Source organism: Thamnophis elegans, chromosome 2 (assembly GCF_009769535.1).
Source record: "Thamnophis elegans isolate rThaEle1 chromosome 2, rThaEle1.pri, whole genome shotgun sequence".
Classification (NCBI taxonomy): Eukaryota; Metazoa; Chordata; class Lepidosauria; order Squamata; family Colubridae; genus Thamnophis; species Thamnophis elegans.
Window position 1 is genome coordinate 67,941,115 of NC_045542.1, and position 17,191 is coordinate 67,958,305.

The 17,191-nt window shown below is 34.5% G+C and overlaps 1 protein-coding gene across 2 annotated transcripts in view; it reads right to left on the reverse strand.

Moving 5' to 3' along the window:
• GABRB2 (gamma-aminobutyric acid type A receptor subunit beta2) overlaps positions 1–17,191 on the reverse strand; it is a 107,308-nt gene that overhangs the window by 43,527 nt on the left and 46,590 nt on the right. For both annotated transcript variants that reach the window (XM_032211014.1, XM_032211013.1), the window contains exon 5: positions 4,044–4,126. In XM_032211014.1, coding sequence (XP_032066905.1) covers positions 4,044–4,126 — 83 coding nt within the window. The remainder of the gene's footprint in view (positions 1–4,043; positions 4,127–17,191) is intronic.

The following is a 17,191-nucleotide window of genomic DNA, read 5'->3' on the forward strand; positions in this document are numbered from 1 at the left end:
CGCTGATACTTTATAAAAAAGCACACAGCTGGCAATATACTTTGTAGGTTGTGCTAATGCTTTCTCAGGCAAGTGTAAGTAAATTGAAAATGCTTTTTTCTTTAAAAGATCATGTTAGTCTTCTTAATTCTAGGTCATTATTCCTTGTTTGATGCACCTATAGAATTTAAAACAACCAAAAGCCCCCTTCTCTGAGGGAGATGGGCCCTTAAGAAATCTACACTAATGTTACTCCATAGATTATTTTATTACTGTTACTGCCTCCAGAAGTTGTGAATGCTCCAACACTGGAAGTCTTTAAGAAGATGTTGGATAGCCATTTGTCTGAGGTGGGGTAGGGTTTCCTGCCTAGACAGAGGGTTGGATTAGAAGACCTCCAACGTGTCTTCCAACTCTGCTATTGTAATTGTAACATCTTTTTAAATACTTATGCCCCCCCCACAAATTAATTATATATAAAACACTGGATGAAATCCAGATTTATTGCTATGTACTCTAGATTCCTTAGGAGGCAAAATGACTTAGTGGTTAAAGATGCTGTGCTTGTCAGCTGAAAAGCTGACAGCCAGGGTTTGAGACCCATATGCCATGCTCCCATTCTTTTCCCCAACTCCTGCTCATCTAGCAGTTCAAAAGCATAAAAATGCAAATAGATTAATAGTTATAACTTCAGTGGGAAGGTAACAGTATTCCATGCACCTTTGGCATATAGCCATGTTGGTCACATGACCACAGAAAATGCCTAGACAACGCATATTCCCTTGGCCAAGAAATGGAGATGAACACCATGCGCTAGAGTCAGACACGACTGGGCAGGGGATAACTTTACCTTACTCTTGATTCAGTGACTTCACTGTCAATTCATAAAGAGAATACTGATGTACATGGAGTAGACTTCTGACTTGGTATTAGTAGTTTCCCAATTTTATAGAAATAAAATGATCTTGTTTCCTATGCATTTGTAATATGGAAGAACAACAGGGAAATGAAGTGTGTTACAGTGTGCACCTAATAACACTACTGATGATGCAGCAGAATCCATTTTGGCTGCTTTGGAATTCATCTTTTTAAAAAAAAAATATTATTTATAACAGTGCCTCCAAATCTGGGTAGCCTATCTAAAAGAACGCTAGGCACTTTTGAGAATTATTGCATGCTGCAGCACTTTTAGTGGATAGGTTCAATTTAAACAAGTATTTGTGTTGGAAGAGAGGGTGCGATTGGGGCCTTAGGTTTGATGGTCTTATTAAGCTTGTAGAAAATCAAAAGTTAATTTCTATCCCCGCTCTTGCATTCATTTTACCCCATTCCTTCTGGACTAAGATTAGTAAAGATGACATCACTTACCAATTGGCAGCACATTACAGATACTGAGAAGACCCAAAGAAGACAGGGATTTCTTTCCATCATCTTCTGGAACCTAGCAGACTCCCTAATATGTTAAAACTATATATACTAGGATTCCTAAGTACCATACCAGTAATTCTGAGGATTCAGAAGCACCATTTTATACGGAACTTGGTGTTTATTTTAAGACTAAATTAAAGATACAAAATAGCTAATGACTAAAATACAGACCTGTCTCAGATAACACAAGTAGGATAGATAACTAGAAAACACACACTTTCTTCTGTGTCTCAAGCTGTAAGTTATATTTTTTGAAGTTTTTCACACTATTGTTTTAATTTTGAGAATATTTTCATAGAAATTTGCAACATTGCTTGGCTCTCATGATATTACGTTCGCATTCTCTCCTAAATAAAAAGGATCCAGCAATTCTATACCATGTCATGTCCCTCAAACACATGACATATTTACTAAACTTCATTCAGAAGGGGGCAAGATGAAATTACAGTGGGAATGGAAATCAAATTCTGATTTTGCAAAGATTGAATAAGACATTCAAGTCTGTGGCCTTATTGGCACACTCTTTTCTTGCACAAATGCTTGCATAAATTGAGTCAATTAACTAAGATGCTATGCTATACAATAGTTGATAATATTTTACTACCTATTATAAAAATGCAGAATTAAATATACATGCAATAGAAAGGAATTACGTACAATGAATCTGTATAGTGAACCAGGAAAGAATTATTTAAAAAGCACAGAAAAATACACATTTTGCTATGATGCAAATTAGTTACCAGATGACAAAAATCACTGAATTCAAGAATAAATATAAAGTGTTTATTTAAAAAAATAAAGCAAATATCAACTCAAGATTAGTAGATATAAATGAATTGATATGAATCCTAATACTCCTGTCATTAATGCCAAAAAACATTTGAATGACACTTTTAAAACTAAAAATTGTTCATCAAGTAAACCAAACAAAAACTCTTAATCCTTATGGCAGAAACATTAGTCCATTAGTCCAAAATATATTCTAAATATAGACATCGGAGCAACTAAGTTAATAGCATGTGTGAGATAAAAGTGTTAACCAGTTGAATTCAGCAAACAATTGTAATGCAAATCAAGGTGATGGTTATCTCCCATATAAAGTCCTTCATGGCATAAGATCTAATTATTTGAGGAATCACCTACTGTATATCTCCTGTAGTATCTACATATCCCATACAGTCTCACAGAATTGTCATGCTTTGAACTCCTTTAATTGCTCCAACTCTCCCCACCCAAAGTTCCCACAGTTCACTGTAAGTCCAGGAGCAATGCTCCAAATACTCTCACACAAAAACACAGAGAGAGAGAGGGAGGGAGGGAGGGAGGGGGGGAGGGAGGGAGAGAGAGAGAGAGAGGGAGGGAGGGAGGGAGGGAGGGAGGGAGAGAGAGAGAGAGAGAGAGAGAGAGAGAGAGAGAGAGAGAGAGATAGAGATCCACTAGTTCCTGGCTGTTGTGAGTCCAGAGTAGTAGCCAGTTCTGAGAGCAAACACAGTTCAGGAAACTTGTTTCCAGGGAGTCCTTGTTGAACAGACTCCCAGAGCTGTGTCACTGAGTACTTCCCCACGGTCAAGCCAGGCAAGTCGAACCCAGGCAAAGCAAGGCTAAGCACAGTAAGACAAGGTGGCAACAAGTCAACAACTGCAGGCGTGGCTGGAAAAAGGTAACTCTTGTTCAAACAAGTGCGGCGTGCTCCCATGGTGTGTCTTTAAATCTTATTCCCCAAGTGAGCCTTGTGATGAGGAGTGCTCTCTCCCACGAGCCGTTGGTTTGCCCTGCGCTGATCCTGCTACCTCTCCACCCTCTGTGCTCGAGGATTGGGCGGATGAGAAACGATTTCTTCATCCGCCCGAATCGTTCCTCCATCACTCCTCTGCTCCACTATCTACTCTTTCCTCCTCCTCCTCCTTCGCTTGGTCATCCTGTACCCTCTCTCCATCACCGGTCATCCCTCTAAGGCCCAAGGGACCCAGGAATGTCTCGTCCTGCTCCCCCAGTCACTTCTCTGGGGTCAGAGAGGTGCTATCCTCCTCCTTGGACCCAGGCTTTATCAATTGAATAATGTGATCTGGTTGGAAGCTGTTATGGAGCCTGCCCTCTGAAACACCATTCCACTTAAGATTCATATTCCTGGGACAGGGGAGGAGCCCTGGGTGGTAGATTCCTTGTGGATATTTTGGTTGTTTAATTCAGTGGTCCCCAACCCCCGGTCCGCGGACTGGTGCCGGGCCGTGGAGTACCTGGCACCGGGCCGCACAGCGGCCGGGGGACATGATCGCTGCAGCGCAAAGGCTCCTGGGCCGTGCGCAAAAGCTCCTGGGCCGTGCGCAAAGGCTCCAGGGAAGAGAGCCCCGCGCAGGTACGCAATCGATGTGTCGTCGCGAACAACGCCCCCCCACCCCTGCACGCGCTCAGCGGGCCACGGTAAAATTATCAAAGGCTGACTGGTCCGCGGCGATAAAAAGGTTGGGGACCACTGGTTTAATTGACTATTGTTTTTCTCCAAACTTTCTTTTGGATTATAGTATTTATTCTGCATTACTATTAATTTTAATGGTTCTATCCTGTAGGTCACATGAGTGATATGGATTGCTGCAGATAATAAAACAAACAAAAAATAGCATTTACAAAATACTTACAGCTTTCTATCTCTAATGTGCAGTTTTGTTCATCTAAGGGATATCTTCGTAGATCCATCATGCATGCAGCTGTTGTTGTAATTCTAGAAAAGACAGAGATGAAAACATTTTAAAAATTTGTTCAACCTGGTTAAACTCTAGATAAAAGACTGGAAATTTGATGCATCTATTCCATGTCACTCAAGGTTAGAGAACGATATGTATACTTTCAAGAAAGCCATGTATTAGTTTTGCTTAACTTTAGTTGAACATTAGTTTTGCACTTTATATTTCATATTAACTTCATATTTTGTTTACAGACAGACTAATAACAACGGGAAAACATGTAAAAAGTCCAAACCACAGAATTCAGCCTATCAGAGTCTATAGAAAACATAGTGATAAGATCGAATTGGTTTAACTGATTCCAGTGAACACATTCCTGAAGGTAATTTTGTACCAAGCCATAAACTATTACTACGGGGTATTCAGCTGTCTTCAGTTGCATTTCCGGTTTATTTACATCATTGTGTCTATTTGTTCATTTCATTTTCTACACCTCCTTAGTAAACTATTGGGATATGTGAGAGAAAGGAAAGGTGCTTTGGGGCAATCTCTATTTCCTTCACCATCTCATAGTTCTAGAGATTGACAAAAACACGTGGTGAATAGCTCACCAACCTCTCTCACACAAAGAGATGTTAATTTGTTAGGTTCCTGTGTTTCAGGTTGGCATAATGGAGTTAAGACAGAGTAATAATTGTTTAAGTAAATGTTTGCCAAGTTTGTAGAATCATTTCTCAATTCTAACAATGTCAGTGATTAATTTGTGCTATTTTGTATAGCATCTCTCAGGAGCATAATATCTCTACCCCCAATAATTGGAAAATACTGTATTTTCATTTATTTATAATAATTGTTTTAGTATTCCCTCTCAGAGTATAGAAAATCAGTGAAAGCAAGTAATTATTCTGCAAAAACCAATATGTGGTTTTGGAATTCTTAGAGCAGTATTTTTCAAACTTGGAAACTTTAAGATGTGTAGACTTCAACTCCCAGAATTCTCCAGTGAGCATCCAGTATGAAAACATCTTAATCAAATAACATAATATAGGCATTAGCAGGGCATTGTTTCTTTGCTTAACTAGTGCAGCTGGCCAGCAGTTTAATTTAAAAAGAACATTATTATGATTGTTTTTTTCTTCAAAAAGATTGCAGTTCATTTACCAAATCTCAGAAGATCCAAAAATATTGGAAACACAGTAAAATAATATCCCCTTAAGGTGAAGTTCAGTTATCTATGGTTTCATAGACATGTCTATGTAGTTATTTTAGCAGCAATAGGGAGATTTCACAATGCCTTCTTTCAGTTGAGTAGAATACCATAATGCCCTGGAGATTTCTACTAATGCCCTACAACTGTTCCATTCTTTCTCCCAGGGTCAAGTTTTCTTTAACAAGATTTATTAACAGGGAAAGAGATCAGGTTACAGATATTAAATGATTTACTTTCATTTTTGAATCTAACTTATTTTTCAGCTCATTAGGACAGACATTCCTTCAATTTCTTTCTAACAATCCTTTATTGAACTGGTTGACTGGCTGGCTGCTTGTTTCCTAGACAACTGAGGGATGTGCAGGGATTTGTTAATATGTTCTTAACTGTCTCTGGAATTCTTATTGGGCAGTAAAAAACATACAGAATATTAGATCCCTTAAGTATTCTCCAGAATCAAAAGTTTAAAATACTTTTTTATTTTTTTAATATAGCCACATATTCTAAAACTCCCATTCATTATTTTAAAATAGCTCATACATACATCAACCTCAAACTGCTAATCAGCAATCTTCCTACTGATCTATCAGTATATATGTTTGTGTGTGTGTGTGTGTGTGTTTGTGTGTGTAACATATATTTACACTTGACTGCACTTGACTCTGAAGACTTTTATTAGAATCATTATCAGGAATTATCAATGCATAAAGATTGAATAAAGTAATTTTTCTATGTAAAACAATTAAGAAAACTGCACTTGTAGCTCTTACCAGAATTCTGCTTCTTGAAAAAAACTGTCTTTTAAATAGTTGGATGGATTGGCAGCAGTCCCAATTATGAAATATGGAAATTTGAGGACAAAATTGTCTTGTGATTATTTTCTCTTGTGCATGGAGGGATAAGCTTTGAAGAAAAATGTTTTGGCTTTTTTTAATTGTCTTTAATTTACTGAATGTTGGTAAAAAATAGGATAATTCTATCTCAAAGTCCCTTGTGAAAAATCTAAGAGATTTTTTTTCACCATTTGCAATAATCACATAAGTAGCATTTTATAAAATCCCAGAATTTTATTATTTCAATTTATATCATTTTGGGGTCATCTCACAGCAACTGCCTTTCATCTCATTCTCTGCCTTAGACAAAAAAACATCTTTTATGTGAGGCTTTTCACTTTTAATTAATTTTACAATTTATTTGTGATTTTTACCTTTTCATTTTGTGTTCTGCATTTTTAAAGGTTGTTAGTCTCCTATGGACTCTTTAAGGATACAACATCCACATTTGAAGTGAACAAATAAATCAAAATATTTAAAGCAACAAAGACAATTAACATTGTTTGTTGAAGTTACTTGAGTGATTGGACACACAGGCCTCTGAAATTATGCAAACGTTTTAAGGGGACATTTCTTGCTAAACAGTGACAGCCTAGGGTTTGGGGATTTTTAGGTTCTGCCAAAATAAAATAGATGTTTTCACATCGCCTTTTGTGGGGATGATGTATTAATAATGTGTTAGCAAGCATATCTTTTACCTAGTTGTTAGCTAACCAGTCCATTCGTTTGTAGCTTATTCATTGTTATTGTGAAACTTGTATCTAGAACTATTTTGTCACTTAAACCAGAGGAATCAAACATAATGTCACACAATAGGCTTCATGTTAAAACTATAATTTCATCCTCATCTCTCCATTTTAATTGTCCTTTACTTAACACTTGATAGCTATTCTCCAATTCCGGGACAGCAGGGAATCTAAAATCAAACATTTCTTCAATTATTAATGTGGTATGAAGGAAGTCTGATTTTAGCAGAATATATTTATGCCTGGCAAAACACATAAGTACACAGATCTATTGCTGGATAATCAGTAAGAGTTGGCCTCACAGGTCTTGGACCATCTGGTTTAAGTGACAAAATATCTTATTGGCTCAGCTATACCTCATTGGACGTGATAAGCCAAGAGGTGAAGACAGAAGGAGGTTGCTGTATAACCTAGATAATACCCCTGGGCACATGTTCAGGTTATAGATCACATGGAATAAACAAATGAATAAATTAAAGACCTTGTTCGAATTGATTATGTCAAGCTGTAGAATGCACTTAGAAAAGTGGGAATCCCAGAACATCTTTATTTCCTCATGGGGAAACTATATATAGATCAGGAAGCCACAGTATGCAAAGAACATGGTGAATCATAAGAGCTTCAAGCAAGACAAAGCTGTATGCTCTCCCCTCATTTATTCAATCTACATGCTGAATATGTAGTAAGGGAAGTTGAATTGGAAGATGAGTGTGGTTTTAAAACTGGAAGAATACATATCAGTAACCGCACCATCCTGATGTTACTACTATAATAACCAAAATTGCAAAAGATTTGCAATAAAAGACAAAGAGCATAATAAAAACATGGGATTAAAATTAAATATAAAGAAAACCAAACTATTGATATCAAGCACAATACATAGCCAGCTTCAGAATTGACAATAAAGATATCTAAGTGATAATAACTTCTGCCTTTTAGGATCAGACATCGGTAATAAAGGAATACTGGTAAGTAGTCAACACATACGCCATTGATTAGCACTTGGTGGAACTGCAATTAAGGCCTTGAAAATATATTTAAATGCTATGATTTGTTTTTAACCTATAAAAATCAGAATCGTACAAGCATGGTGTTGCCTGTGACACACTATGAAAGCACAGGTTGGACTTTGAAGAAGCAGGATAGGAAGAGTATTGCTGCTTTACAACTTTGGTGTTGGCAAAGACTCCTAATAGACAACCAAGAAAACAAAAATGTATTCATTCAAGAAATCAAGTCACCCAAAGGTACACATGACCAGGCTCAAATTATTCTACTTCAGTCGCATTATGTGAAGATCTAGCTCTCTAGTGAAGGTTGTAATCCTAGGAAAGGTGGAGAGAAAGAGTGGAAGAGGATGTCCAGCGGCAAAGTGGATGGACCCAATTACAAGGGGGTGACTGCATCATTCAAAGATGAAATAACAGGTTTGTGTTTGTCATGGAGAAAAAATTGAAAAGAAAGAAAGAAGAGAGAGAGAGAGAGAAAGGAAGGGAGAGAGAGAAAGAAAGAGAAAAGAAAATTGTATAAAATGCAGTTCTAATTTTTGAATTTGCTAAATGAATCCTATTTAAATTTCAGATTATTTGAATGAAACAAGAGTAAAATATGGAATTCAAACTTAGAAACATTCACTTTAATTATATAAATTAGCATTTTTGGTAATATCCTAGTTCATTTATTCTTGGTCCAACTCTTCTTTAAACAGTTTCCATAACAAACTTCTTTAATATTCCTCTACTATCAAAAATATGCTGTGCAAAATGTTTAGGACATGTTTTTCTTTATTAGTCTAATAATCTTCTAATTTCACTTTACATTCCTTTTCTTCTTTGCTCAATTTAATTCATCAGCATCGCCATGCCAATGAAAGCCAGTGAAAACTATGGCTAACAGCTTGCCCCTACTGTCAGTACAGAATATTTCAGGTTTTTAAACAACTGTGAAGTCCTTCCAAATATTATACATGTTATGGTTCTCCTCTTTTTAACAGTCATTGCAGCACAGCTTGTACTTTTTCATTTCATTTCCAACTGAGCTTACTGAAACTTCCTCTCCAATTAGAAATATGCATCTAAAGCTTAGGATCTTAATTCATACATCTAATAAATATTGCAGTTCAGAATAAAATGAATGTTGAAAGGAATGTGTTAATCTTTAAAGTGCTACAAGTGTGATTGAGGAAACAAAAAAATTAACTGTTTCAAACAAATTCTTGATGAAAAGGGTTATATAATTCAGGGTTATCAGTCTGAAACACCTCAAAATTAATCAAGAATTACAGCTAAGAAAGATAAAAGTTTGTGATTTCATTCATTATTTCTAGATATGGATATTTCCAAAAATCAGTGGGGAGATCTAAAAATTGTTACACATAGAAGACTGGAGAATATTTTCAACTAAACATATTCTACAACAAAGGGGGGGGGTGGGGGGTTAAAGAAAAAAAGATTTTTTTTAGCCAGCTATAAGAAATGTTTGGAAGCTATAATGTTTCCACTAAATGAGGTTTTACAAATTAACTGACTAACTACTGACAAGGTGTCCAAGCTTCTATAATTGCCATATTCTCTATTTTGTTATTTGAGTTTGTAAACAACTGCACATAAATAGTAAATATATGCTCAAATTTGAAGAAAGATGTGTCATGTAAATATTTTATTGGTCTCACTGAAGCATATTGCAGAAATCACTTAGGGATTTATCCAAACATATTGTATAATTGGAGTTGGGGTGCTTCAAAATTTGAATGTAACTTGATATGTAAACATCATTGATACGTAGATAATAGAATATGTAAGAAGTATAAATAATTAGGGCACCATCCCCGAGCAGCTTTCCTCCCACACCTTAATTATTTTTCTATACCTTTTTATTCTCTCATGTTTTGTCCTAGCTGATTAGTATGCTGAAAAAAATAGCATGGGGTTTAACATAAAAGGATGTTACATACAGAATTTCACTTGACACACTGAATTGCCAAATATTTTCCAAAGTCTGTTACATTTAATTTAATAGCATCTTTGCAGACAGGTAGATTCATATTCTCAAGAATTAATTGGATTTTTCAGCATCATCATCATCAACACATATAGCTGCAATCTATGGACAGAGAAATGCTAGGAAATTTTTAAGTATTTACATCCTCAAAATAATCTCTAGAGAATATTTTGTCTGAATAGCCTACTGATATTGCATTCATAAACATTGATGACCCAAGCTATCATCCATTTATGAACAAATGTTTTCATAGCTCATCCTTAGGCAACTGTAGGTTCCATGGAAAGAAGAAGAGACAGATGTTTTAGAAAAGAATTCATTTCTGAGTTGGAATACTTCAAAGCAATACTTCAGTTTTACTGACTGCATTTTATTTTGCCTTTCTTTGCCTTTAAAATAAGGTTATTTAAATATCCAAAAATATGGTCATTAGAAGAAGTAAGACTGAGCAATCTTTGAATGATTATCCTACTTTACATTTTTGAACTTTTGTACTTTAAACATAAAAATCTAAGACAGCAAATATTACTAGATACAGGGCCTGAAATTACAACCCCTATCTCCTGTCTTTGATTTTCATACATTTGCATCTATAAAACCACTTTGAAATACATACACATAACAATATAGATGGATTATTTGAAACCCTATAGAGATAATGATGAGATGGTGAATGAGATGAAAAGCTTATCAAAAAGAGTTCTGTAATCCTACAGACTATAGTATTAAATCTTTTTTTTCTTCCTGAACCGGCTTTGTGAGGCTGTCTAGTGTCATTGCTTCATTGCTTCTTAAGTTTTAGCAAAACAAAACCTAATGCTCAATGCATTTTTAAAATCTAATTCATATTTTATTTACAAAAAGGAAAAACAATTTACCAGAAAAACATATACCAATAGAACATTTTCTTGTAATAAAAGTATTGTAGCATCTTTTTTCACATAAGCACATGTACATCTTTTCACATGTACATGTACACATAAGCATTCACATTTTTGTGAAAGTAGAATAAACCAATGTAAAATTAATTTCCAGGTAGCACTTGCTTTTTTGTTGATTAATTTTGTATTTTATGTTAGACTTTTATCTTTTCATAGTTAGAAGCTTTAGAGCAATATTCACTATCACAGTGAAAAGAAACATTCAAAAGAACTTCCAGAACTATCAATTAAAATATATTTGCAGTTGGCTTGCTGTTCCTTTCTGGCAGATTTTCTGACTAAGAAAAAAAATATATAGTAGTAGTAGGAAACTATGTATCAATTACAAATAGAATCCCAGTGAGAATTCATGGAGAACTAGTCATTCCTGAAGGAGCAAGGACAGCGTAATGGCAGAGTTCCAAATTAGGGATGTCAAACTCGTGGCCCACAGCCCAGATGTGTCATGCGCTTGCCATACCCATCCCTGCTTTAGCAGGGAAGGGGGGGGAGATACGATCTATCACATAATGAAAACGTGTCATGAGTTTGACACCCCTGTTCTAGATTCTGGCAGTGCAGTCTCTGCAGAAAAAGAAGAGATCATGAGATTGCCCACAGGTAATCCAAACAGCTGCTCCTCATGAATAGGCTGCAGGAACTGAAGTTTTTGTGCTTAGCTTGTGAGATGAGCGGCTGAGAGTTGAGAGATTTCAATCAACCTTGTAGCCATAATGCAGCCTATATGGATGTAAGGCTCACCTGAGCCCATTTCTTAAACAGTTTTAACTAACTAATTCATAGCTGAAGAGAGAGTAGCAGGATAAAAAAATTCCACTTGGTGAATCAATGTTCTTTCGGGATTACAAAGGGAAAAAACATTTGAAAAAAAAAACTTAACTAGAAGAAGGTGTAAAATAGTTGAAAATGGATACAGGATACAGTTATTTTTAAATATTACTTTGTGGTAAAAGTTCTTTTGAACAGATTGGAATTAAAATAGAAAAATAAACTGGACTTTGTGGATTTCTTTTTGTTTGTTTACCATTAAGGAATGCAGAAAACTGATGGTGTTACAAAACAAAAACATAAAGGTACTATCAGCCAGAATGTGAATATAGAGATGCTGACTGTGAGCCTGACTGTAACTTTAACTAATGCTATTTGATTAAAAAAAAATTAAGGGCACAGGAAGACAAAATAGGGGAAAAAGGAAGCTTATTTGAGAAATATTCATTTTGAGATAATAATAGTATAATGGCAACCACCAGAAAAGCTGTAAAATTAGTAGGGTGTAGGGATATATAGAACAACTTGCAGTGAGAGGAATTACACCACATTTGATTCAGAAAATATTTGAGCAACTGAACAATAAGTTATCTGAATCACTTGATACTAAACTGACAACTTTTGAAAGAGAATGGATGAAGGATGAAAGAGAGACGAAATAAGAACTTAAGAAGATGAACTTTCTGGAGATGTAAAACAAATTGGTGGAAATTTTAGAGAGTAAGGCAGAAGTTACAGACAGAGTTGGAAAGAGAACTAAATAATTTAGCTCTATTGGAAAAAAGTTTACTAAATCTTTGGCAAATTTTTTGCATTTGAATGAGAAGGCCATAGAAAAAGGTGATAAATTCTATACAATGAGTACAATATTTGTGAGGATAGGAAAAGTTCCAAAGGATTTTTGTTACACTTTGTGAAGTAGAACAAGAGATCAAATTTTGCAGCTGACTGCAAAATTATCAAGACTGAAGATTGATAATGCAAATGTAATTATTCTTAAATACATTTATTAGAACAAGAGAAAAATGTATTCTTTTTTTTAACTGACAGATTAATGCAGAAGTTTCAGTTTTAATGGGACAAATTGGAAGGTGTAATTTTTACTTTTAAATAGGAGAAATTTTCAACTGATTTTGATTCTGTCCAAAAGGCAAGGAAAGCTCTTGAGGTGTCAGATGAGATTACAAAAAATATTTAACAAGTGCAACAGAAAACTGAAAGGGGTAATACTGATCTAAGCAATATAGGAATAGATGTTTCCATTTTTTTTTTGGCTTGATTATGGATTACAAATGCTGGGTCCTCATTTTACTGATTTTGAAAGGATGGAAGGATGAGTCAAACTTGAACCACTCAGAATCGAACTCCTGGATGAGCAGTAAGTTAACCTGCAGTATTGCATTCTAACTACTGCACCACCACAGCTCTTTTGAGGGATCTCTTAAGTAGAATAGAACAATCTCTTCACAGTGGGTTAGAGCCAGAGGTGGGATTCACTTACCTTCCCTATCAGTTCGCAAATGTGAACGTGCTTGCGCATGCGCACTGCCTTCTACACATGAACAGTGCTTGTGCATTACATCTGGGCCGGTGGGTGGAGACTCCCCCAATCACCACTACTGGTTCGCCCGAACCAGAGAGAACTGGCTGAATACCACCTCTGGCTAGAGCTCCTGATATTAAAATCACTCAAGGCAAATTGCCAAGAGTTTTCTTAGATTTGAAGGACAATTTAGGGCTGTTTGATATATGGAGATAGAATAATGGCTATTTGAGAAAGCACAACTATTTTTCTGGAAGTCATGGATCCTTTTCAAGTACAGACATAAGTTTCATTTCAAAGAACATGGCTACTAAATATCTCTACTAAAGTAGAGATATTTCAAAATACTTCTTTGAATCATAATTCTGTTATTTTGTTTAATCAGATTGTTGGGGGCAATATGTTCTTTAAACTGCTTAGAAACGGTTGTAAAAGCATATGAAGTGGTATATAAGTCTAAGTGCTATTGCTATAAAATCAAATTTAGTTGTTTTGGGTGGAGACAAAGCAAAATGTTGCCACAGAAAGAATCAATAGTGTAGGCGCTATTTTGGATGATATGAAGAGAAAAAAAAAGAAGAAATTTCCAGGAAAGAAAATATTTTTGAACAAATTAAGCTCTTACAATAACATTTATCTATGTTTAGAGTACGAATAATAGAAATCAAAAATGAATTCTGCAAAGCAAAGAAATAATAACAAAGTTTGCAAATAAATCAGGGGACTGCCTGGTATATAAATTATGAAAAGAAAAAGGAAAGAAAATGTTATTGAAATTGCAAGAGAGATATACTGTATTAATGGATAACACAGCCATACAAAAAGCATTCTGTCAATATTATTTAAACCTGTTTAAAGGAAGTGATAATTCTGTAGAGATAATTGATTAATATTTAAAGAAACAAAATTTACCAAGGACTAGAGAGGAACAGAGACTCATTATGAATGGACTTATAACAACAAGGAGAGTTTTTGAAGTTGTAAAAAAGATTAAACAAGAAAGGTATCTGGACCAGATGGATTAATAGGTTATTACTATAAATATTTTGATGATGAACTTTTGCAACCTTTGTAAAACACAGTGAAATCAATCTTGCAAGGAATAAAGATGCCAAAGAATTGGAAAGAGACCAATATAGCACTAAAACCAAAGAGGAACAAAATTAGACTTTAACAATGATTTTAGTGATTTTAAAAATGTTGGAGGATTCATGCTGAGAATATAGAATAGGTATAAACTCAGACTGTCCCCAAAAATACCTCTGTGGCTCTCAGCTCAAAAAGCATTTTATATATGAGAAATAATAGACAAAAACAAATGGCTAATTTATGGTAAGTACAGGAATTTGTCAAGAGGAATATAAACTTAAATCAAAAGAACAAGTAGTAGGGGGACATAGTTGCCAACAATTTTCTTATTTATAGTTATCCAAAAGATTTAAAATAGACAAAAGAGCATATGGATTTGAACATTGTGAGACTGAGTCTGAAACAGAATTGTGTACAAATGATAACATGCAATTATATAAAATGTATTGAAATTTGAAACAGAAGAACAAGTGAAAGAATGTATGACATACATTTTGGTTATAATACACAGATTGAACAATGGATAAATATGTGGTTGAAAGAATTGAAATGTACACTATGTTATAATCTTAAAGATATTTTTTATAAAATGATGTGCTGTTGGTATTATGTTGCCAGAGAAATTGTCTAGAATGTATAAAGGCACTTCAGTTTTATACTGCAAATGTGAACTACAAAAAATATTTTATCATATTTGATAGACTTAAAAAAAAGTTAGAAAATTTTGGATTCAAATACCCACATGATTCAGAGGATTTTAAAGATTATTAAGCTCTATCCACAATGGAGGAATAGTTGGTAAAGATGAACTTGCTGAGATGGCTAAATTGATTTCTTTAGATCACAGAAAAGATAATGTCTACATTTATTGCTGACTGGAACCCTTCTTCTGAACTGGCCATAAAACTGTCAATAATCCAAAGGAACTAGTCATGAATGTTAAAATGTTAATAATAAAGACAAGTAAAAAACTCTAAAGTCCATTTCTGCAATGTTTCATTACCTCTTATGTAAAAAAGGCTAACCCCTCACCAAAATCATCAACTAAACACACAAGTCTTTGCTTGCCTATTATCAGCATGACTTGCCCATTTTATTTTTTCCTTGTTTTCAATTATTCTAAAAGAAACAATGCTTCAGTGGACTAAGAAGCTTCATCCAGTTAAAGCTTCCAGAGTTGACACATACAACTGCAGTGGAAACTTTTTTGGGGTGGTGGTGGTGGGAGTATCAGCACTTCATATTTATGCTTTTAATCATCTTTAAAGGTCGGGGAAGAGGAACCATGATATTCCATGTCCAAAAATAGTTTTGTGAAACATGCCTATTATAAATTGGCAATACCCCAAAAAACCAGGTTTTCATCCACCTTTCTTAACAACTAAACAATCTAGCCAGGTTGCTTTTCCTGCTTATGTTGACCCGAAATACTCATCTTTGGTAATTATATGCTCTTTCAATCAATTCTTTCTATCAATTGGCTCTATTTCTGCATCATTTGTCAATAGCACAATATTTTATTTTCTAGTCAAACAATTCCCATTATAAAATACTGGAACACTTGTGATTACTACAAGTAATCATGTTCCTTTACAGTGGAAAAAATTATTGAATTAGTTCCATCTTAAAACGAAGCAGATCCATAGAATATAGTAGCTACAAATAAGCAACACTTGAGTTTCACGACTGCACTCTAAATTTTGTTTTCTTCATTTGTAGATGAATCTCACTTGATATACACCTTTAAAATATGGCAATGAAAATTATGATACGGAAGTTTTGTTGATGATATTTGGAGATCTCCCTAGTCATATCATTTGCTCTGAAATATATACTTAAAAATGAGAAGAAAATTTTAGGATAGGTGCAAGAAGAAAACCCCAAGTTAACTTTTAATTGTTCAAGTTGTTTTCAATATATCAAAACTGTGTTGTTAAAAATACTTTTCCTTTTTTGGAAACTGTTCAATGTAATTTTCAATATGTCTGTAGTACAAGATTCTGATTGTAGTAGTTCTCAGTTCAATGGAAGCAAAATGATGACTTACTGGCTTAACATGGCATTCTTCTCCAAAAATCTTGCCCCATTGCTGCCACTACATGTTTACTCAACTTGGAAGAACATGATGGATAAATTATTACACATACTGGCCTACCTTATAACATACCTGTATCCTTTGTTACTTCCCAAAGCTAAACATTTGCTAGATAGGAAATAATAGATTTCCATTAACGGAGAGATAATGCTAGGACTTTTCTCCTTTTTCAGTAAGGGAACATAATCTTTGGTCCTGGCTAAATATCTATAGAATCTTACTACTAGAAAGATATTATAGGGCTTTTATCCTAGAAGATTTTAACATACTGTCTTTAACTGCACTGGAACGAAAGTACCAATATATTAGTTTTCCAGACAGTCCTATCCCTGATGCTCAGGAACAGATAACTCTCTTGACCCCATGCTGCTGTAATGACTTAATGATGAAATTTTATGATGAAATTATATTAAACCCTACTTTTGGTAGACTATAATTACTATGAACAGTTGCCAGATTATGTTTCAAGAACTTGTATTACTAGGAAACAGATAGTGAAACATGACAATTCTGATGAGAAACAAATAATGTAAGTTGACAATTATATTTGAAGTGTTATGTTATTTTTAATAGGTTTATTATAATTACTCTTCTAAGGCTGAGCATTTTCTTTTATGTATATTGCAAAGTAGTTTTATAATTTAGTTTTTTAGTTTTGAGTATTTAGTCTTTCAACCCTATTTCTTGTATTTCATTGCTAATTTAATTTTTCCCTGACTTAATGAGTAATTTTATGTATTTCCATTTGAACTCTGTAAATTCTACTACAAATTGTATAACTATGTTTAGTGATCATCATAATAAAAATGAATACTAACTTTAGAGTAACTTCCAAAGAACTAAATGCAAATGATGTCTAAATGCAAATGTGTGAAAGT